This window comes from Seriola aureovittata, chromosome 1 (genome assembly GCF_021018895.1).
Source record: "Seriola aureovittata isolate HTS-2021-v1 ecotype China chromosome 1, ASM2101889v1, whole genome shotgun sequence".
NCBI classification, from domain to species: Eukaryota; Metazoa; Chordata; class Actinopteri; order Carangiformes; family Carangidae; genus Seriola; species Seriola aureovittata.
Genome location: NC_079364.1, coordinates 18,719,467 through 18,741,853, shown reverse-complemented (window position 1 = coordinate 18,741,853; position 22,387 = coordinate 18,719,467). Strand labels below are relative to the sequence as shown.

Below are 22,387 nucleotides of genomic sequence, written 5' to 3'. Positions count from 1 at the left end.
GCACTATGATTGTATTACATACATTTTGGCATTGTTGTGCTCGACTGGAGTGAGGGTTTCAGAGGGGATCCTGGAAGCTTAACAGGCTTATCCTACCTTGTTATCCCTCATTGTCCTCTTGCCTCCATCCTTCACATGTCTCGGCTAACCTCCGCTGCACTACAGTCTATAGATACGGTCAGAGTCAGTACGTCTGCTCAGTCTCATACATTAGTGGTTTTCAGTCTGGGGATTGGGACCTCTCAGGAGCTTGGGAATTGTCTGCCATACAGATGTATTAGCTTGTGTATTTTAAAGATATTCCTCTTTAATTTGTGCTTTTTCTAGTGAAATACTGAATACGTTTCAATGCAGACTGCATCAGGGTCAGCTGTAGGAAGGTCTTGTTTAGCTGGTTCATGCAGCAAATAGATGGACAAGTGCTGCAATCTGTCTTTACTATGTCACTTAAGAGCCTTGCAAATCATGACCGTCTTCTTTTGCGTCATATTTATGTTAATGCACTGGAGAAGGTGTTTGGTTTCGCGTGGAGGATTGTGAGTTCTGGATGGCAGCGACAGAGTCGGTCGCTTTATTTGCCAAGTGCAGTAAGTACAGAGGAATTTGCCTTAATGACATTGATGTTGAAATTTAAGGAGTAAAATGTCTTGTGTGGAAATTTATCATGAATAACTTATTAGTGAAATAATTTGGCTTAATTATTACCATAATAGATGAGATCATTAGGAGGATTTTGGCATCCTGCATTTTAAATGTTGTTCTTTAGAGTTGAACTTTGCTGGAAATCTACTGAACAAAGTTCTGTAAACTGTTGACATTGATTCTTTACTTATTGCTTATTGTTATCAGCGTTATCAGTTACAGCATCCATCTTCATGCTCTGCAAACACAACAATATCAGAGAAAGGCAACAGGTTTACTTTTGAGACGGAAAGTAACCCCATTTTTTCTGAAAATGTGGTTTGAATTTGCATAAAGAGTAGTTGAAGGTAACTATATTAAACTGCAACAACTGACAATAATTTCCAAATATTACAATATTTCTCATGTCGTACCTTTAAATATAGTGCTGTTGGAACAGTGAGACTTTGTGCAGGAGTTTAGTAAAGGATGTATAAGACACAGAAGGTACATTCAGCACTCTGCCACTTGGCAGGATGAGCTCTGACTTCCTCTGAAGTCTCTCCGAGGGCCCAATTAGAAAGTCAGAGGCAAGGACTTGTGATTTTCCCAACAGTGATAATACCAGAGTACTCGGAGTCTTTTTTTCGCTAAGACTGACACAGGTGATGAAGCTGAACTTCACCTGGCCACAGCTCTGTACTCTGTACTCCTCACCAAGGTCACTCTGCAGGGAGAAATTGTTTTATTGGTATTTTATTGATAGTCTATAGTACTGTATTATGTCTATATCTGGACACATGTTAATCAGGCTGATTGACTTCAGTAGTGGAATGTAACTTGTATTTTCAAGTTTCAATTTTGAGGTTTACGTCTTTACTTTATAATTATACTCATTTTCAGAGGAGGAGTTTTGTACTTTTTGTACTTTTTACTCCACTACATTTATTTGACAGCATTAGTGACTAATTACTTTTCAGATGAAGATTTTTCATAAAGGAAAATATGATAATCTTATAAAATACAACCTATGCTAAAGATTAACAACCTTTTTGGCCTGGGACCTCAAACAAAAAAACCCCAAAAAACAAAAAACAAAATTGGGCCCCTTGTTACATTTTATATTACTTGTTAGCAGTTCCACCAAATACTGATTTCCCCACAAAATTCTGTCCAACAAAAAAAGGGTTAGGGTTAGGTCCTAACCCGAACATATGTGTGAATCAGAACTTTTGTTTTTCTTCTTTTCCCTCCTATTAAAACAATAGTTTGGGTTATTTGACGTGTAGATGTGTGAGGTATCTATAGTCAGTGTATTACTTGCAGTAGATTCGGCATGCTCCCAGTTTGGAGAAATAGCCAGAAGTACCGGAAGATGAGCGATATACTGCTGTGGATGGGGCCAACTGCAAAAACGTATCTCACTGCTTTTCGCTCGCTTTCACGGAGTCACTTCAACTGATATTGACTTTTTTTCTGTGGGCATTTGTTTTAAAGTGGCTAAAACATTTTTTTGTTTTTTGTTGCTGGCCCCGTCCACAGCAGTACATCACTCATCTTCTGTGCCGGTACTCCTGGCTGCCTCTCCAAACTTGGAGGGCGCTCATCCAAATCTACTGTAGGTAATACACCGACTATGTATAAGTACCTCACACAACCCCATGTCAAATAAGATGAACTATTCCTTTAATCATCTCACAACCCCTCAGATTTATCTGGTGACCCTTTGGAAGGGGCCAACCTCTAGGTTGGGAACCGCTGGACTAAACTGTATTTAAAGTAGTTAAGACTAGCTCCACCTCAACGAGCTACAGGAGAATTAACAATCTTGTAATATCATATAGTAACATGTATCAGTCACAGCGATGAAATAAGTGCTTTTACTTTGACACGTTTTCCTGCTAAGACTTTTGTACCTTTACCTATGTGATTTTTCATGCAGGACTTTTACTTAATATGCAATGGAATGTTTTTACCTTGCTGTATTCATACTCTTACTTAAGTAAATGATCTGAATACTTCATCCACCTCTGCTTGACTTGGTATCATTTTACTTTGTTTTCGATACCACTAATCCTGTTCTGCTCCATAGATTATCCTTTTACACCTGATCCCGGACATGTCTCACATGACTACTGATCTGGCACCAGTTTGTTTATTTTCTCTTTCCATAATTCTCTAATTTAGAGTATGCATACATCATGATCCAATACTGAGACAGCTGTGGCATATAAAATGACTGTTGGGCCCCTTGACAGTATTGATCAGTATCAAACATTAAAGTTGTTTGTAGGAACAGCACAGATCATTATTTTCTTCTTACAAATCTTGTTCTGATATTCACGCAAAGTTGCTGTTTCTCATTCAACCTTTATTGGAATAAATATACCCTTCATTGTATTATTAAATAGAATTAATCAAAGCAAATACATAATTTAGGAGGGGACCTTCATGTTAATGTTCACCTTGTACATAGTCCCATCAGCTGCTGTGTCTATATCTGATGCCCTGCCTTGACCCCCACCTGTCATTTCACACCCACTGTTGTAATCTCCAGGCCCATCACAACCCCAGCATGCAGCTAAACTCCTACACTCATCCCTTCCCTTCTCTGATATGTACGTCCCCGGGAGACGGCCATGAGCTCCAGTTTGATACAGTCCCTTTTCTGTCTCTGTGTGTCTGCGTATTGGGTTGTATCAGGACAAGAAGATATTTGAAGGCTTTTTTGAAGAGGCAGTGATGTAAAGACTATTCTTTCAGATTTTTCGAGCTTGTCTTGAGATTGTCAAACCAGTTTGAATCTTTGTTAACCCACAATATAAACTCAATATGCACAAATCTATAAAATATGTGTTGCTTAGAAGATCTGAAATGTTGCGTAATGTAAAACACACTTTGTTGCATTTTTGCAGTCTGAGTAATAACGCCTTTCTGATTACATTTCTGTAAAGAAACGTGAATGCATGATGCTTCCGTGGCAAGAATTTGCTTGTATTTACCTTTGCTTTTTTATCTCTATCTCTATTGCGTGCTCTGTCTGTTTTCAACCTTGACAGTTCGTAGGCCAGTGCTGCCTCTGGGCATGATGCTGTAGTGAAACATGACTTATTTTTGGTGGTTTTAATGGGACTGTGATTGCCTGCAGTACCCATACTGAGCCCTCTGACTTCCAGTCATCTTGTCTGCCCCAGCAAGGTTCGTCTGGTCACTCCATATATCAAAGGAATATTTCACCCTGAAATACTCTTACATTTTTATATATCATCAATCTGGAATCATCCGTGCAAGTATGAAGTTGATGAAATGCTCCCAAATTCCCTCAACCTAGCCAGCTCTAAAAAAAAAAAAAAAAAGTTATATATTATTTGTTATATAAATATATATATTTCAGATTGTTGAGGAGTAACTGTAGTTTGATATCTTCCTTTTTCATCAGCAGACATTTGATTTATCATTGCATTAAAAGCACAGTTGTGATTACAAGAATCCATAATTTCATTTAGGTGAGCCAGTTCTTGATGTATTTTTTCGTACTGGCTCAGTGGAATTGTTTACTGAGACACTCCTCAGTAAAGATATTTTGACCTGTTGCAGCAGGGAAAATGCGGGAGTTAATAAGGAAATGAATGATGGCTAAAAGTTATTTAGCTGCTTCAGTTTCAGGGTCCTGGTGTTGCGCATGCTGGCTCTCTTGTCACAGTGGGACAAAATGTTTGCTGTGAAAAAAGTTCTAGTGAATATTTGCTTTCACGCATTCCATACATTTGAAAGCAAACAAGTAACTTTATATTTACAATTATATTTATCATTAGTGGCAGAAGAAAAGTACTTAAGTTGATGCATTGCACAAAGAGCTGCAGTTTAGGAATAGGTATAGTTAGGGTTAAGGAGAGGCTGCTATAAGCTTGCCTTTAGTTATAGTCTTCAAATGAAGTCTATTTAAAGCTGCCATGATGCACTGGAAGGTTGGAGCACTTCGCTTGATGTGTTAATTCCTCAGTAATTACAGACTGATCAATAAAGTTTTATATTATACATGCTAACCAGCATTACCCAGAACTCTCATTCTGGCTTTTGAACAGCGTTGAATGTTTTCTGTAAAGATGTAGGAGTTTTTTCAGGTGTGATCCTGTTTAGAACACAGTGTGACGATATATTGAGTATTGAACATCTAAGCCGTAAGCACAGTAATCAGTGGCAATTTACCCTCCTGCTATGAACGTGTCAGACAGTGCCACATTTTATTTCGCTGCTCCGCTGGTGACGCTAAGGTGCTGTGTATTTAATATTAATATTAGATAAGCCACTCAGCCATTACACCCCCCAAAAAGTCTGAGCATCTCTGGAAGATCTTTCATTGAAGCTACACATACAAACTAAGTTTATTCAGGGTTTACAGCTCCAGAAATGGTGCTTGAAACTGCATAAAGAATCTTATTTTCAGCATTATTTCATCATCTCTATTCATTTAGATTGTTCTAACTGCAGACATAATAGTTGTTGATGTGATGGGTTACTGTGAGGACCTCACTGTGGAACTCTATGAACTGAAATGCTTATGAACCATCTTCCATTTATTTGTGTTTATGTGTTACCCTTTAAGCATACAATATCCATCCATGTCCTCATGCCTCAGCTCAGCTCAGTATTAGTTAAATGCACAACCACATTAGATTATAGGGACAGTCTTTTTAGTGTATTTGTTAGTGAAAGATTCAGGAAAACTTGCACAATAATCAACACTTGAGGGAACAATCAGTGGGGAGCAGTTCGAAGACAGCATTTAATAATTGTGGCTATTGAGATACATGTTGGCTCATTTAGTAGCCTAGTTGTTATTCTTTTCTTATGTTGACTGACCAAGAGTAACTGCACAGATGTAAAAGCTCCATCCATTCTTTTAGCAGTGTTTCCACATTTAGAAACATAATCACTTGACTATCTCTGCGCTCATCAAACGTCCTTATTTCTATATTTTAGAGCCCCTTTGTGCGACTTTTGATCATTAACATGATACAGCGAGACTGGAAAAGTAATAAAAATGTTCACATCAAATTAAAACATTTTTTTTCCTGGATTGGTTTCATCTGTTTAGCGTTACTGTGTCTATATCCTTTATTCGCTGAATTGTTGTAAGACCTAAATTTCTGAATTTATATAATGAGGCCCAGAAATCAATTAATTTTGGCCGCTTTTTGTCCACTTTAGCCAAAAGGGTTTGAGCCAGGAGATATACGATCCCTCATGTGAGAGTGGAGGGAATGTGTCCCCTGTCACCTTCCAAAAAGCTTGCTAAAAGCGCTGAATAGTGGCTCTCTGGTGTGTTTCACCGAGCCAGTGCCTGCAGTGGAAAACATAGAAACACTTGACAGGAACATTACCCTAATGTACCATATAGAGATGCAGATACAGGAAGAAATTAATGCAGTGTCTAGTGTTGGTGCATTTAGGAAGTGAAATGCTCCAGTGATAATTTAGTTACCAGATTCCTTTTTTCTTGCTTCTTTTCTCATGTTCAAAAATACTGATAACTACCAGTTGACAGATCTCTATAATCTAACAGCATATATCATCATATTGCTCAAGCCTAAATGAGGATAGCTCAAACACAGGGACAAGGACAGTCGAAAACAGCCTCAGTGAACAGTAATAGGAGTGGACATAGTGCAACAACATAAGCCATGACTACAGCGTCCTGAGCTGCATCAGGACAGAAGTCAGTGTGTCGACATGTCAGGCTGAAAAGGACGGAGAGCCTTAGCATGAGTGGATAGGCTGACTTTTATCTGGAGTGAGAGAGAGAGAGAGAGAGAGAGAGAGAGAAAGAGAGAGAGAGACCCACAAAGATGGCGGACAGAGGCGGAGAGAGAGTCATTTGTCAATGTATTGTGCAGTGTTTGATTTTTTTCCCCCAAGGATTTGTTCAGTTTAGTCAGGTGGTTTAAGGTCCCCCTCAAGAATACATTTTCACATCATTTTGGAGTAATATATATAACAATAATTATATTATTAAACACAGCACAGGTTGTTGTTTTTTGATGTACACTTAAAGAGAAGAAAAGCAGAACATGTGCTCATTGATAAACTAAGCCGTAAAACAAGGCTTATAGCGAATGGATTTGGATTTTCTCATCTTCCCAAAGCTGTGTAACAATGTTACTAAAAAGACTGTGCAGTCGTATGTCTATATACATCTGTAGGCAGGTCTTAGGGCCAACCTCCACGGCTGAAAAATGGAGAGCCAACACAAAAGTGCCAAAAACTGCAGTTCCTCAAATGGCCACTGGACAGCTGTTCCAAAAGCGAGTCAGTTCCCACAGATGCCCAAAATGCCCAACTTTACAGCAGAAATAAACATGTTAACAGCCTGGTACAAAAAAGGTTTTGCTCTCTATAGCTAATTTCCCCCTTTATGAATAACTGTACAGGGGTGAATTTCTATGCAACTGACCCATTTGAATTTTATTAAGGCTTAAAGTTATGCATAATTGAGGGCATGGCCGCTTTGAGCGACAGGTGGGTGCTGTCACTAGTCGCTGCTAGCTGTCTGCTGCAGCGAAACTCATCTTATCAACCGTGTGTGTGTGTTGTGTCTTTTGGAGGATGTTTCATGCAATTATCGGACAAATAATATTTCTTGTTGTTCTGTTAATTGACTAACAGAATAAGTAAGTCTGTGCTCCTGTTTTTTGAGACGAGTGATATCCTTGTAGTATTTTATTTATATGTTAACACTAATTAGCAGGTATCGTTGTCTGAGCTCTCCATATGTGGCTTGTTAGCTTAGAGGTTAGGGTGGTAAGCGTTCCTCTCCAGAGCAGTAGAGAACTCTCATAGTTTTTTCCTTTATTTGGCTGAGGCACTTTGCTTTAGTCTTATAATGGTTGGAAAAACCTCGGTAGTGTAACAGTAGAACAGTCATAAGCCTCTTTTAAACAGAGATCGCACTGCATTGCCGTTAAAAAGACCCCTCATTATGCCACCTTTGCTTGTTTATATGGAACCAAACAAAGCCGACATAGTGCCGCCCCCTTGTGTGATTTTAGATAGCATGCCAGCGTTCTGGAATCAGAGGTGTGACGAGTAACACAACAGCGTCTTTCGTCAGTTCCTTCATGCCGGCCCTCCCTTTTACACAGAAGTCGGTTTGGCTCTGTGACTACCTGTCGGCTTGAAGGCGGAACAACAACGGCCCTTCCCATTCTTTGTTTATACCCTTTATACAGAACGGCGAGGCGGAATAAAGGCACAACATTCCCACCTTGAACAGGCTGTGTAAAAGGGGCTATAGTCAGCAGACTGCCTCAGTAATGTCATTTACACAACAATGTTCATGTAAAGTTTGCAAACATAAGCTAACAATAGCCACCATATGCTACCGGTCATACCAGACCAAGTGAGGCTGTAGCGGTGTGTTGAATGAGCAAGAGTATATTATTTTGCTTATGACCTAAACGTGATTTGTAAAAAGAAGAACGTGACATAATCTATATTTAAACAATACTCAAATCTACATTACAAATGTGATGATGTGTCCTTTTGTCTAACAATACGTTTTTGATATACCCCTAAGAAACAAACAGATAATCAGTCAATCAGGAAAAAAACATGCTGTAACCTCTTTGTCAGTGGCCGTGAATGAGTGATTGAATGAATGAACATTTCTGTTAATACCATGTGCACGTCTCTGCATGCTTACAGGGTTAAGTGTCCGCTGGGCTGTGTTCCAGACAGCTGATGCGTGTCTCAGCCTGCTGTGCTGTTTGCACCCTCTTTAATAAATAAATAAATAAATAAAAAAGCATAGTGCTGGATGCGTGTGACATCCTCCCTCCCATCCATCAGCATCACTGCTAACAGCTCCTCCAGCCCTACACAAAAAAAACAAAAAAAAAAAAACAGAGAGGGTTTGTGCAAAATATACGTCAACATACTCGATCACAATCCTCTGCTTCCATACTTTCTTCAACCTCGCAATTCAAGCTCTTATTTGTCATTTTAATAGAACAGCAACAGCTCAAAGCAGCCATATATGATTCCACCATCCATACACAGTCAGAACATGGGAAGGACTTCTGAGGCACTTCCTGAGACCAGGCTTCTCAAATTTGTTTCTGTGCTCCCAGGGTTCCATCCACCTCACTATTGAATTACACTCTCTTGTTTACCATTTTCCGCACATAAGAGAACAAAACAGCTCAAAGCAAAAGGAGAAGCAGTGTATAATGTGTGTGGAGCAGCGGGAGCCCCAGCAGTGTCATGTCTGTGTCCTGGTAGCTCAAAGATAGTGCTGGCTGCAGAGGGAAGAAATGAGTGTGGAAATGAGGTCTGTGGTTTGTGTGTGCTGGTTGCAGAGGGTTTCAGAGACAAGGGAGGAGACAAGTGTAGCGGTCTCCTCGCTAAAGGAGTCTTCTATAACTAAGTATTTTATTACTCATACATGCTTGCCTTATCAACTTCCTGTTGACATCTGTGTTTAACCCTTTAAAATCCATTTTTTTCCCCTTTACTTCCCTTTTATTTCCTCTTGCATCTGTGGCTTTTCATGCCTTGTGCATCATTTCGTACACATTTCACCAAACTGTGGCCTGACATATTTGGTATCTTTGGAAACTTTGGCATCACCACTTTGGGGTTGAGCGATGTTGGCACAACAGAGTTTGTTATGATTGGTCTCTTGCACTTTTTCTTGCTGGCATCAGTTTTTTTATAATCCATTCGTATTTTAGTCTTCAGAAATATTGAAAATCTCCATCACAACCCAAGATGAATCTTAAAATTGCTTTGTCCAACCAACAGTTCAAAACCTAAAGATATTGAATATATAGTGATATATTACAGAGAAGAACAACAAATTTTCACATTTTACGCTTGAACCAGCAAATTCTTTGCATATTTGTTTAATAAATGATGCAACCAATTGAGCACCTAGCACTACGAAACCTGTTATTATTTCTCTGTTACTCTGCGTTCAAGATAAAAGCCTGATGGTGATGGTGTAAAGAATCATGATGATAAAGATACACTATAGTGTTTTCCTTTCAAAATGACCTCCACTTCAACCATTTCCTCATTCTCTGCCAAACTGTTGCTCTTCTTTCTCTAATGTCTGTCTAGGACTCTTTGATTATTGTTTTCCATACCTTCCAGCCCACCCTTTCTCATCGTCCTTCCTCTCTCTCTCTCTCTCTCTCTCTCTCTCTCTCTCTCTCTCTCTCTCTCTCCTTTTTATCTGCACATCTTGTCCTCTCTCACCCATTGTTGAAATCCTCCCATATGCTCAGCTCTGTCAGAGCAGGTGGCGAACCACAGGTGGACCCCACACCTCCGCTCAGACTGGCCGCTGTCCCATGCGCCCAAATTCATGTTGCCACTGGGCGCACTAATCAGGGGTGGGGTGTGGGAGTGGGGGTGGGGGTGGGGGTGGGGGTGGGGGGGTGCAGGAAGTTCTCTTTCATTTTGATGACCAGGTGGTTTGACTGAGTCACCTCTTAGTGGCCTTGAAGCAGGACATATATCCTTTGTTATGATGGAGCTCTTTTGTGACTACGGAAATACATTTCACTTCCTCCCACTCTTTGTTTTATATCACCGTTATTTGAGAGTGGGTTAGAAATTGCAGTATAGCAATTTCACTAATAACATTTTAGCACATGAGTGATTTATTGAAGAAAAGGAATTAAGTGGGATCATGAATACAGCATGAAGGGGCTGTCTTTAAGAAATGAATTTTGGCAGTTAATGAAATTCAGTGATTTATCCCTCTGAAAACAAATTATAAAAAGCATTATGCCAATTCTCTGGGATATTGGTGACATTTAAGAGTATGTTCAGAGCTGGTGACCTGAAACTTTTACTGAATTTGTAGGTGTTGGATTCTATTACAGTTTTCATTTAATGCTCTGCAGATATTTGCGGAACATTAATATTTTCATATAGTTTTATAGTGCCAGCTGTGTGAGTTCACACTGCCTTAGGCTACTCATCATGTGCGTAATTCAGAAAACATGGACTCAGGGGCCTCACATTTCTGCAGTAAGTGCTGGACAGTATGTGATTATACAAGCCTAATGATTGGAAAACCGAATAAGCAAAAATTACTGATATATGAGTATCTAGCATCTGTTTGCTATCAGGGTACATCCATGTTTGTCAAATGGTTCCCCCTGCTCATGTTTAGCCGGTTCGATGGATGCACTTCAGCAGGGGAAACATGCTGAGGGGGTGGGAGATGTGACAGGACTGCAAAGCTTTATAAATGGATAAAAGAACCCCTGTATGGACATGTCGAGGATGTGCTGAGAATAAAAGGAAAGCAGAGGACAGGAATGGATGAGAGACAACTCCACGTTGTTCCGTCTCGGTGCATTAATGAGCTCCAGTATCTTCATGATAGTAACTGTAATGTAAACTCCCATATCTCTCTTTCTTTCTGCTTTTTGCAGACGCATAATTTCTGCAAAGGCCAAAAGACGGTAACGAGTCCATTGTGTGTTCTTAGAAGTAGCGTTATCTTTGCTATACTTGAGCATGCGGCTGCCATCTCTTGAATAATTCTATTTGTTCCACTTTGAAGATTGTCTCTTTTTTCTCTCCTTTGGGAATACATAAATGTCTGCCCTTGGTGTACTGTCGCAGATTATTAGAAAGATGTGTGTACACCCCTAAACCTGTGTGTTCACCTTGGCACAGAGGACAAAATGATCACCAGACAATAGCAATTAAAACATTGTAAATTTATTGTTTGACTCAGGTCTTTTACATGGTTGTGTCAGATACCTGACTCTTTGTGATGGCTTTATCTTTCATCTTCAGAAAAGGTAATTCTTTGCTGACATGCAGGCTGAATGAATATGCAGACAGCTGAGGCAGTCAGATTTTTCACTCTGCCAGATAAAAGGACATAGCATCAATATGTCATTCTATACAGTTTTCATTGGCCTTATAGACAGCAGAAAATAAAGCACCCTTTATAATGGGTTTATAAGTCGTAAATAATGGTTTTAATAAATAATTCGCTAATGCTTTATTGATCAGTTCTATAATAAGATTTTAAGCTTCAGATTAATGATTTTTTTAAAACTCCCAAAATCTGATATCACTATCAGCCTCAGAAACCTAGTATTGTTCTGGCTATAATCACAATGTGCCAACCAAGAAGTTAGTTTAGATAATGTCTTATAGTTGATCTAATGTATAAGTGATTAGTAAATATTTGTATATACCATCAGCAAAGCCTGTAGTTACAACTTATAGACCTTTCATAAAGGGTGCTCTTTAAGAAGGTGGTGCTAAAATAGAGATAATTATAGTTTCTCCCTGTCTGTTCCATTAACAGAAAAATCCACCTATGATGCCTCTGGCTCCTCGTCTCTACCAAGCGACCCCGCAGCCACAGCTGCTCCTGTTCACCCATTGACTGACCTGTCGGTGGCGGAGGAGGTGCCTTTCTCAGCCGTCCATTCAGATGGTGACTCAGAGTCTGAGGGGGAAGGTCTATCAGGGCAGCCCGCCTTTTCTTCTGTCTTAACCGTCATGGCAGGAACCGTCAAACATCCAGTGAGCCTTGATCAAAGTAGAACCTCGCCGACTGTCACCGGGGACGAGACCCACACCACCCAATGGCCTTCACATAGTTCCAGCCATGGCTCGGAGATGTCCTCCTCATTGTCGTATGTGGGAGATAGGATCCTCTCTGCGAGCTCAGGTCTGTCTTCCAACATGTTTCACCAATATATCACACCACTTAAAGCTGTTACCATGTTATCGCCTGTCAGTAGGCCATCACATGTGTCCTTTTTGGATGGAAATAAGAATATCTCATTTTTATCATCAACAGTATCATCTACTTTATTGTCAGTGTCGTCACCAGCTCCTTCCACTTCTTCTGTGTTTCCATTCCTGGTGTCTCTGTTCTCTCTAGCATTGCCCACTGAGTGGATAGACAGAGCTGCATCTTCTCAAGGTCAAAGGATTGTGTCCAGCCCTGCCCCTCTGAGGGAAACAGTAGCATTAACACCAGCAGGGTCTCTGGGCTGGACAGACAGTCTAAGAATTGCAGAATCCAACACTCATTCAGCTGTAGTCCTACCAGCTGTTACACAGGGACTGCAAAGCACAACAAGCAAACCATCGTATTTTCCAGATGAAACCAGCAATGACAAGAGCAATAAAGTGACAAAACACTCATTTTACTCATCAGCAGATAAAATCCATTTGGCCAGTGGAACATACATAAGGAGTACAAGCTCAACAGTAATCAAGACACCAGCAAACAGCACATATACATCATATTCTTCTCCTAACCGTGGACAGAATCTATTAAAGATTTTATACGGACCCACTCAGGCACAGAACCAAGGTATGAACTCTGTTTCAGCCAATAATCTTGAAATTAGCACCTCATTTCCCTCCAATCAAGAGAGTCAAGCTGTTCAAACGCTGCGGGGAGATTCACAAAATCCCACATCAGCAGCGCTGTCTGCCCATCCTAACGGATATTCAGTTTCTAGTCATGTCACACAGCAGGTGTTAAATCGAACAGCATATGGGGAAAAGAAAGACAAAACAGCAGTAGACACTCAGACTTTAGTTCACAAAAGTGTTGGAGATGCAATGATGTCATCCCTCAGTTCACATGTTGTAAATCCAACTGTATCACCAGCAATGACGTTCAGACCAGCTGGAACAACAGGTCCAACAGGTAAAATATCTCTCTCTGAAACCGCACTCACTAAGCTAACACCTATCTACTCCGGCATGGTGTCCTCGGAGCGTGCGTCTAATAGTGGTGATTTACTGATGGCAGCGGGTCACAGCAGTCCCGGAGTTCCTGCCATCAATATAAATTACAACCAGGGAGAGATAGCAGGAGCAGAGCTCAAATCTATTTCCACCCAAGCTCACCAGAATATCTCGCTTTCACTCACACAGCCGAGGCCGGAGTCCACCAGTGGTTCCATCTTCACTTCGATCACCAGCACAGCAGAGTCAGATTCACTTAATTTGCCACAAACAAGGTCTCCCAACGGCATAACTCAGGAACATAGACGATGGATGACGCTAAAGATGATATTTATCTCCAACAGCAGGAGAGTGTCTCTTTCTGGTTCAGCGTTGCCGGTTAGGTCAGCAAAAGATACCACATATGAAAGTTTTTCACACCCCACTCGGCCTACATACTTATTATCCTTGTTCCTCGGCCACAGTTCAAACCACAATAACACCGATGATCTCCTGTCTGCCAGCGCTGAGGGTAATTTCGCAGACCAACCCAATGCCTCAATATCATCCAAAGTAACTCCGTCACAAAGACCCTTTCAAACAAGATCTTTACTTACATTTCCCCACAAGTTTGACACAACGTCTGGTGTAATGCCATCTCCCAGTAAATCTCAACAGACGCTGTCCTCAGCCGGAGTCTCTGCTCATATTATAAAATCCGAGAGAGCTGGCCACAGTATACCTTTGACGTTCGAACTGGAAACTAATGCAGGGAATAGTAAAACATCGCCAGCTTCCAGTGTGCACACATCATATGAAAAGAGACCTGCTGAGAGCCTCTACAGAAATACTGAAAAGAGTTCAGCCTCCCCTTTATTTAATGGAAATGAAGAGTCTACTCTGATCAGGGACACTGCCTTTTACAAGAAGGGTGTTCCACCAGGGCGGTTCACTACACAGTTTCCATCTTTCATGACTACAAAAGATGTTTTTATGTTGAATAAAGGCTCTGAAGGTTCTGGTGAAGGACCTCCCACTGAAATCTCTTCTTCTCCAGTACCGTTTGATGCTGCATTAGGACATCTTAAAAGCGTTTCTCGTAAAGATGATGTGACAGTCATGGGCCGTTACAAGCAGTTTTCTCCTTCTTCCTGGTCAGAAATCATCCCAACACCAAGGACAAACGCTGCTTCTCACACTCAGGGACCAGTCACTAGTGTGAGCAGTGATAAATCAAACTTTTATTTAGGCACACTGAAAACCATTCCTTCCACTGCTTCCTCTGCAGCAGCTACCACTTCCTCCAGTGATGGACAAAACAGAATTGAGACAGCGAGCGCTATTTTCAGCTTTGGCACAAAATTAATGGCACCATATACAAAGTGGGAAGCCACCAAGCCGTTGCCTGTTCAAAGCAGTGCCTTTGACTCAGAAAATACATCTACTGGCTTCGATGGGGCAAAATCAAATTTACCAGCAGATGGCCCATCATATGAACATCCGAAGCTGGAAGATGAACAAGAGCGTAATGTGCATATATTGAATTCAACTGATCCAACGGTTATTGCAAGTGATCCATTTTCAATATATGCAACTGTTGGAGAACATCCATCTTTTACATATGTTGAAGGAACATCAGATTACAAAGAACAGAGTATGAATTTGTCTCCAGCTAATGTCAGATCTGGATCTGATGTGGCTGTCAATGTGCATCAGGGAGCCACTATAAACACTGCTGCTCCTTCAGTGTGGGGTTCAAATACTTTTCTACCCCTCTCTCACACGACTACTGACTCAGTAACATCTTCACAAACTACTCTGCTTGGACCTGTGTATAAGAGAAATCCCCCTTTGGCAGATGATTCGAGTGTCACACTTCCAAACAACCAGGCACACAGTTTCTCTGACACTGACCATATCATTGACACAACTGAGTCAAAACTGAAGGGGTTAACCTTACCAAGAGAGCTGATCGCATCATCACCATTAACCCTGTCATCATCACCATCCTCCTTGCATATGAATCTTACCACCTCAGTGTCAACATTAAATTCAGCTGATAAGATAATATCAACCAAACCAACCATGTTCCCAGGCACTGCATCATCATCATCATCATCATCATCATCATCATCATCATCATCATCATCATCATCATCATCTCTGTCCATAAAAACTGTGCCACCCACATTTTCCTCCCTGTCACCCGGACTGATCTCATCAATAGATTCTGATGGCTCACAGCATGGTACTGACATGTTTGTTGTCCTTACAGAGGCGGGGGCGGAAGAGTTAAACGCTGGAACATCCAGAGCAGTTGCGCTCACTTTCCCCAAAGAAAAAGAGGCCAGTCTAGCCCCCTCTCAGTCAGTCAGAATTATGCTTTCTGCTGGGCCCACTGAGAGGACATCTCAGGTACCACCTCTGACCCCTCGACAGGACACCACAACAGCCTCTGCGAAGCTCGCCACCACAACTGCAGCTTCAGCCGCCAAAACTAAAAATCCCACCACCACTACCATGCCTCCAACCGCTGGAACCGCGCAGTCTACCACCACTACCACACAACAGCCCACACCTGCTACCAGGAGAACGACCACCACCACAACCATCAGGACCCAAACCAGCAGGAGAACCTTTACTCCACATGTCCTGAGAACAAGTCCTCCCAGGGGTGCCACCACCATCTTCATCTCCCCTTTCACCACCACCACAGAGGCTCCGCCACAGCAGTGCAACATCACAGAGAGAATGTGGGTGAAAACAGGTAAACAATACTTTTGCCACACTCCTGGAAAAATTTTGAAATTTTTCCAAATTTCTCTTAACATGTTTTGTCTGGTGTCTGTCTTTGTTTGTCCTCATCTTTAACTCTGTATCTGTATCTCTGCTAGTTGTTTCCATCTATGTGAGAAGAAACAGGCTGGACAGCATCCAGAGGCAGAACCTGCGGCGGGGACTCAGCCAGGGCCTCCGAAAAGCTCTGAATGATTCTTCTGCTCAAGCACAGGTCAGACTGTTATTGATTACTGTTAATCACTCAAGAAAAATACAACTGTTTCAACCACTGGATATATATTGAACATCCATTCATACATATTTATAGACTCAAAGATAATGAGCAAAGTTTGCAGTACATGAAAAGAAACGGTCGCAATTTCTCTGACACTGAGGGACTTTGAAACTGAAGGCGTTATCTTAACCTGATGACACATTTACAGTGACATACTGGGCTTACATACAGACAGTAATATCTTTTCTTACATTTTCTTGCAGTGAAAACTGTCGGAAATCAACACTGCTGTTTTTTTTTTTTTTATCTTTACAGCATCAACCAGCATCAATACACAGACACAGATTTAACAGCTGTGACAAGTTGCCTACAATCTAAAAGCCATCTCTGTCCTCTAGCGCAGAGGTAGAATCCAAATGAAAGCAAAAATACATTTTTAATGAATTCAGAAAGAAAGAAAAAAGTTTTTGTCAGCTGTGTTTTGGGAAGTGTTATAAGTTTGGCCTGATACAAAGACTTGGTGCGCTCATGCTGACACTTTGGTTCATCATACAGCAGGAAAAGTTTTGCATTGAGAAAAGAGCTGTTCAAAGGTATTGCTAGATTTATTTGAAGCATGTATCTCACATATTAGGCTGTAGATGTATCATAGATTGTGAATATGACATGTTGATTGACAGCTGCTTCACTTTAACTGTTGCTCCATCTTGGGCTCGAGCTAAATAATCAAAAACCGACTAACGCTAATGAACAGTAAATGTTTCCTAATTGTGCCCTGAACAGAAATGTGGTGGTTTATTAGCGTGGAGTGAATTAGCCACTTAAACCAAGGACCTTCATGTAGGCTACGTGAAAAGAGATGAGGACAAATATAGAAATTAGGTTGACTGAATGTGTCCCAGAAGGCAGTGGGTGATGTCACATATTTGAATAACTGTACCAACACTAAAACAAGATGTAGATTAGGGTTGTAGCAGTACTGTAGATGAGAAGTGTTGCTCCTATTCCATTATATAAGAGACAGGCTTTCATTTCTAACCAGTTCGTCTTTCCACACTTCAAGCCAATCTTACCATAGGAGTAGACACAGCAGATTTGGTTTAACAAAAAATCAACTGGGAAACCAATCTCAGCATTTCCCCTGCACACAAACAGATCCTGTGCGCACACAATGATCTTTGTGTCTGTGGATTAGCCATTTGTGGAACCAATCATGGTTCCCACTGTGCCAAATCCATTCTCTCTGTCCAATAAGCCTCTAATACCACCTCCACAGTGTGTATCAGGAGCACCTCTTGGCTCTAAGATGTTAAAATGCAGACAGTGAGATGGAGAAATGTGTATGTTTTCGTCTGGTAAACAGAGAGAGAAGGATTTATTGAAGGAAACATGTTAGCTGGTAGTGCCAGGATGTCGTCTATGTACTGTGCATACTGTACACTGAACATGTGAAAAAAAAATAGAATTTGAATGAAAATCAGTCTGCATGTGTTTGGCAATAAATGAAACAGCAATGGGATTCCTTTTCCACATAAAGAAAATCTCTCCTTCTTGTCTCCAGCGGGTTGGAGTGCCTTCAGAGTGTTGCAATTATGAGCAAGTGTTAAGTCTGTGTGTGCACATTTCTGAGTGTGTGTGTGTGTGTTTACTTGTATATCTGCAATCCGGTAAGATGTCCAGAGTGTTATATTTCTCAACGTGGAAGTATCAAATAATTGAGTGAGCCCAATGTACTCGTCCTGCCTGCATGAAGGTCAGCGCTTTCACATGCTCACTCTGTCTGTAGTCTCTGAAGGTGTCGTGCTTCAGTGCACTCCTGTCACCCATTTCAACATTGCATGGGTTCCTTTTAGCAGCACTGCTCTCTCATCCAATGGGAAGCAAGCTGTTGGCAAGGGAAATCGCTTCTATGTTTAATTATAGGTTATAAATGGTTGGGAGGAGAGCGATGTGCCGTGCTGATGCTAAAAAGATGATGAGAAATAGACCAAATGAATTGGACCACAAGACTAAACCCATTTTGAACCTTTAGAAAAACATAAAAGTGAACTATTTTTGTGTCTTCTAGTCAGGGCCATCCGGTAACTTTAAACTTTTTGAAAGCCAAAACGTGAGATCATGTTGGGTTAATCTTTTGGCAGTTTTTCACACTCTTTGAAATAGAGTTAGTAGGTGTGTTACCAATCTTTGGCTTGCTTGAAATGCAATCGCCTAATAACACCTTCACATGGGTAAAGCCTGAGAGGATGAAGTGATAATAAAGGGCTCTTTTCACAGAGCTCATGAGAAGGCTGAATTGTGAGGAGGCAGAGTGGTGACTCTCAGCTACTCACTGAGACTGTAGGCTCTCAGTGTGTTGGCCAGTGGATCTACCCTGTCAACACAGGCTTCCAGATGGGTTTAGATAACGGACCTGAATGGTTTCACCTCTCTCTCTCTCTCTCTGTCTCTCACTCACTCACCCTCACACACACCTAGTTTCATTATATCTGTCATCATTCCCTTTCCGGTTTCCATCTGAGCACAGTTCAATGAAAAGTCAAACTCTTACCGACAAACACATTTTTTTCTGTCATGACACGCGGTTACGACAGATTTCACCTGCGTTTCTGTGAAAATGAGACCGCAGTCGTACCTGGCTTCTTGGGTTAGAAGTGAAGACACATAAGCCCCTTTGTCCCTAACTCCCTATTTAACAGTCTCTCCCATGTCTCGCTCGTCTCTTACTCTCTTAGCTCTCTTCGTAGCAGCTCCTCGGTCCCTCCTGTTCACCTATCTGTATTCAATGATCACTCTCCCTCCTGTTCCTTATGCTCTCATTAGCAAATAGTTGGAATACACTGTAAAGTGCTCCATCCATCCATCAATCCAATCAACCAATCAATATCTTGTTTGCTAATATGACTGACTGACAGTAACAGTCTTAAGGACTATACCACACATATGCGTTTGTTGATTAAATACAAATATTTTACAGCATGGTTTCTTTTCATTTCAGTATGGTGTGAAAATAAACTTTAAGCTTTCTTCAGGCCTTGTTCACGACAAACATTTTGACTTGTCAGAGTACGAAAAGCACAAGTGTTACTAATAACATTAATGTTGGCTCTGCTCTGCTCGAGTGTACCATGTAAGATAGAGAGTGTGACAATCAGCGTGCATGCACAACACTAGAATTAATCAGCAAACACATACTCGAAACTCAAGCAGCTGAATGGAATTCAGCCATGATTCTTTTTATTATTTACCCCTGTGCTTTTCCTACTATGAAATGACAGTATGTAAATTATTTTCATGCTAGACTAAAATGGATTTAAAAAAACAAACAGTGGCTGTCTGAGGGGTAGAAAATCACTGTCAAACCTTGTGGGGGTATTTGGAAAATGGTTGACACCATGTTACCAGCAGCACTGGATGAAATTTGTCAACTGTCACAGCCTTCATCATACCATTTATAAAAAGGCAACTGTCACTTTAATACCTGTGGTTGTAATGTAGGTAGCAGTGCAAATAAATCTGCAATGCTGCAAATAAAACTTTTATGACAACATTTGATTGACACGATTTTTCCATCAGTGTGATGAAGTACCTCTTTTCTCCAACACAAGGGACACAATATTAGGCCTAGAATTTGTAAGGAAATAAACTGGGAATTACTTATTTTAATTTCTGTCTATTCTAATCTAGTTTGGATGTTTCAACAGTTGTGTTGTAGTTTCGTGTTGTTTTTGTCTGTGGTGTTATTTTGTGTGTATTTATTACCTTTGTTTTGGTAATCAGCATTGGTTGACAAGGATGGGAGCATTGTGATTAACATGCTTTTATGGATGAAAAAATCTAAATTTGAACCACTGAACCCACCTTGAGTTTCAAGTATACTGTACTGATCTACAATGGCAGACTGAAGTTTTTAGGCTGGATGGCAAAGTGTTAGACAAATAGAAAGGTTGTAATGTATTTATTAATGCCTCTTTAGGCTGATAATTATATCCTTATATCCAAAAAGTCATTGTCATAGAACTGACAAAATATCCAGAAATGAAATGATCATACAATAATCCTTCTCAGAGACGCTGCAGTATATACTAACAAACTGTGTTCTCTTGGGTTTATTATCAATTTTAACTTGTTTGTTAAAGAAAATTAACTCTGGTTTGATTATTATTTACAGTGCATAGCTTATAAGTTTCCCTGTCTTTGTTTCAGTCTTATCTATAATCTCTATCTATCTGAGTAATATTAATATTTATATTGGAATCAATATAATAAATTCATTTACAATGTAATACATTTAAAGATGTGATTTACAGTTAGCTTAATGACCAAATCAAATGAAATTCACTAGAGTCAAAAAAAAAAAAGTTATGGCGGCTACTATGATCTGCAAAGCTAGCTACCTTTAGCAGGAGTTTAGCTTTTTCTCAATCAGGTATTGATTGAACTGCTGCCTTACTTAATGATGTGGAATAACAAACTGAAAAACCAAAATGTCAGGTAATCAAAATGAATATTTTTCATTTACAGATAACAACTAGGGGAAAATGAATAACTAAACATAGCTTTAGTGTTAGCTAAGGCAAGCCGTGCAGGCCTATCTAACAAGTTATGTTTCACCTGATACAGCCTTCTTTTGATGAATCAGATAAGTCAGTGCAATAACTGCAACCTGGGCAGCAGTACAAAGTCAGTCAAAGCCAGAATGCAGTAACTACACAGCCAAAGTGCTGATACTATGTTTTGGTTTTTAGGTCTGTTATGTAATTTCAAAAACTGTTTTCACTGAAACTACACAAAGATATTTACTCAGTTTTGATATAACTCTTCATGTGGTTAAAACTTGATGTTGGATGTGGTCAGAGGTAAAACAGGCTTGGAAGTTTTCCTGTTTCAGCCTGGTGTTAAGTTACTCGCCATTCAGACATAAGGGGCTAAGAACGTGGGTAACATGATAACATAGAAAAAAAATACTAACATGGCAAAGACATCTAATTCTCTCGTGTATACTCTCTCAGGTGGAGACTGTATTTGGCTCTCCCAACATGACAGTGGCTTATCACGTGACTGGAGGGGACATGGTTTACCCCCCCTCTGTAGTGCTGCAAGGCTTGGACTCCTATGGCCGTGATAAGCTGATTGCAGACCTGCGACAGTACCTCCCTATGGTAACAGCCCTGCCCCTCCCAGCTACGTTATGGAGAACCAGCCCAGCCACTGGCTTCCAGCTGAAAACAGGTCAGCTAGTGTTCAGTCTGGATGAAAGCAGAAAAATAAGTCAGAGATCAGCTTGAGACTTACGGTTATTTGTTCCTGCTGCGATTGTGTATTGGAGGAATCTCAGTGGAAACTAGAAACTAGAGAAAGTAAAAAACATGTTGTGATACCACATCAGAGGACAATGATGACAATATTGCATGGCTAGTCAGAATCTGACTTAGGGAAATAAAAAAAAACAAACCTGTTTGGTCAGTGTCATTTTTATATGGCCTCATTTTTTTATGTTTCAGTGCTGCAGTTTGTGGGAGCAGGTGATAATCCTCGATCCTGTCGTTTCTCTCAAATGATGGAACAGAGGCTCGAGAAGGTGTTTTCAGAAGCACAGGCCAAAGTGCTCAGCACTAACAACAGGCTTTCTGTTCAGGTACTGTAGTGGAACAAGTGTGCCCTTATAACACAATGTAGGTGCTCCCCTTACTGTTACAATGGTAATGCTGTGATTGTTAACATAACACCACAGGTGAAACTTGTACAGTGTAATGTACTGGTGTCATTGTACTTAAATCTGATGCCACCCTTTTGGACAGTTTAATGTATAAAGAATCATCCAACAACCCAAATAGAGGTTAAGAATGATGGTCTATACACGAATAAATGTTACACATCAGCATTAACATGTTCTGGTGACGGGGCAGCTACAAACTGATGCAAATTGTGTGCAATTTGTGCAAAATTGTCCCATCAGGCTTTGCCTTTCAAACAAGAGCTGCTTCTCAGATGCAAATTAATGATGTGTAGGGAGGGGGGCGGCAT

At 40.6% G+C, this 22,387-nt stretch overlaps 1 protein-coding gene across 1 annotated transcript in view; it reads left to right on the top strand.

Moving 5' to 3' along the window:
• Positions 1–22,387, top strand: part of kiaa1549lb (KIAA1549-like b) — a 62,274-nt gene that overhangs the window by 13,403 nt on the left and 26,484 nt on the right. Inside the window, exons 2-6 of the mRNA XM_056381555.1 lie at positions 11,963–12,331; positions 15,623–16,114; positions 16,242–16,357; positions 21,373–21,592; positions 21,865–21,998. Coding sequence (XP_056237530.1) covers positions 11,963–12,331; positions 15,623–16,114; positions 16,242–16,357; positions 21,373–21,592; positions 21,865–21,998 — 1,331 coding nt within the window. The remainder of the gene's footprint in view (positions 1–11,962; positions 12,332–15,622; positions 16,115–16,241; positions 16,358–21,372; positions 21,593–21,864; positions 21,999–22,387) is intronic.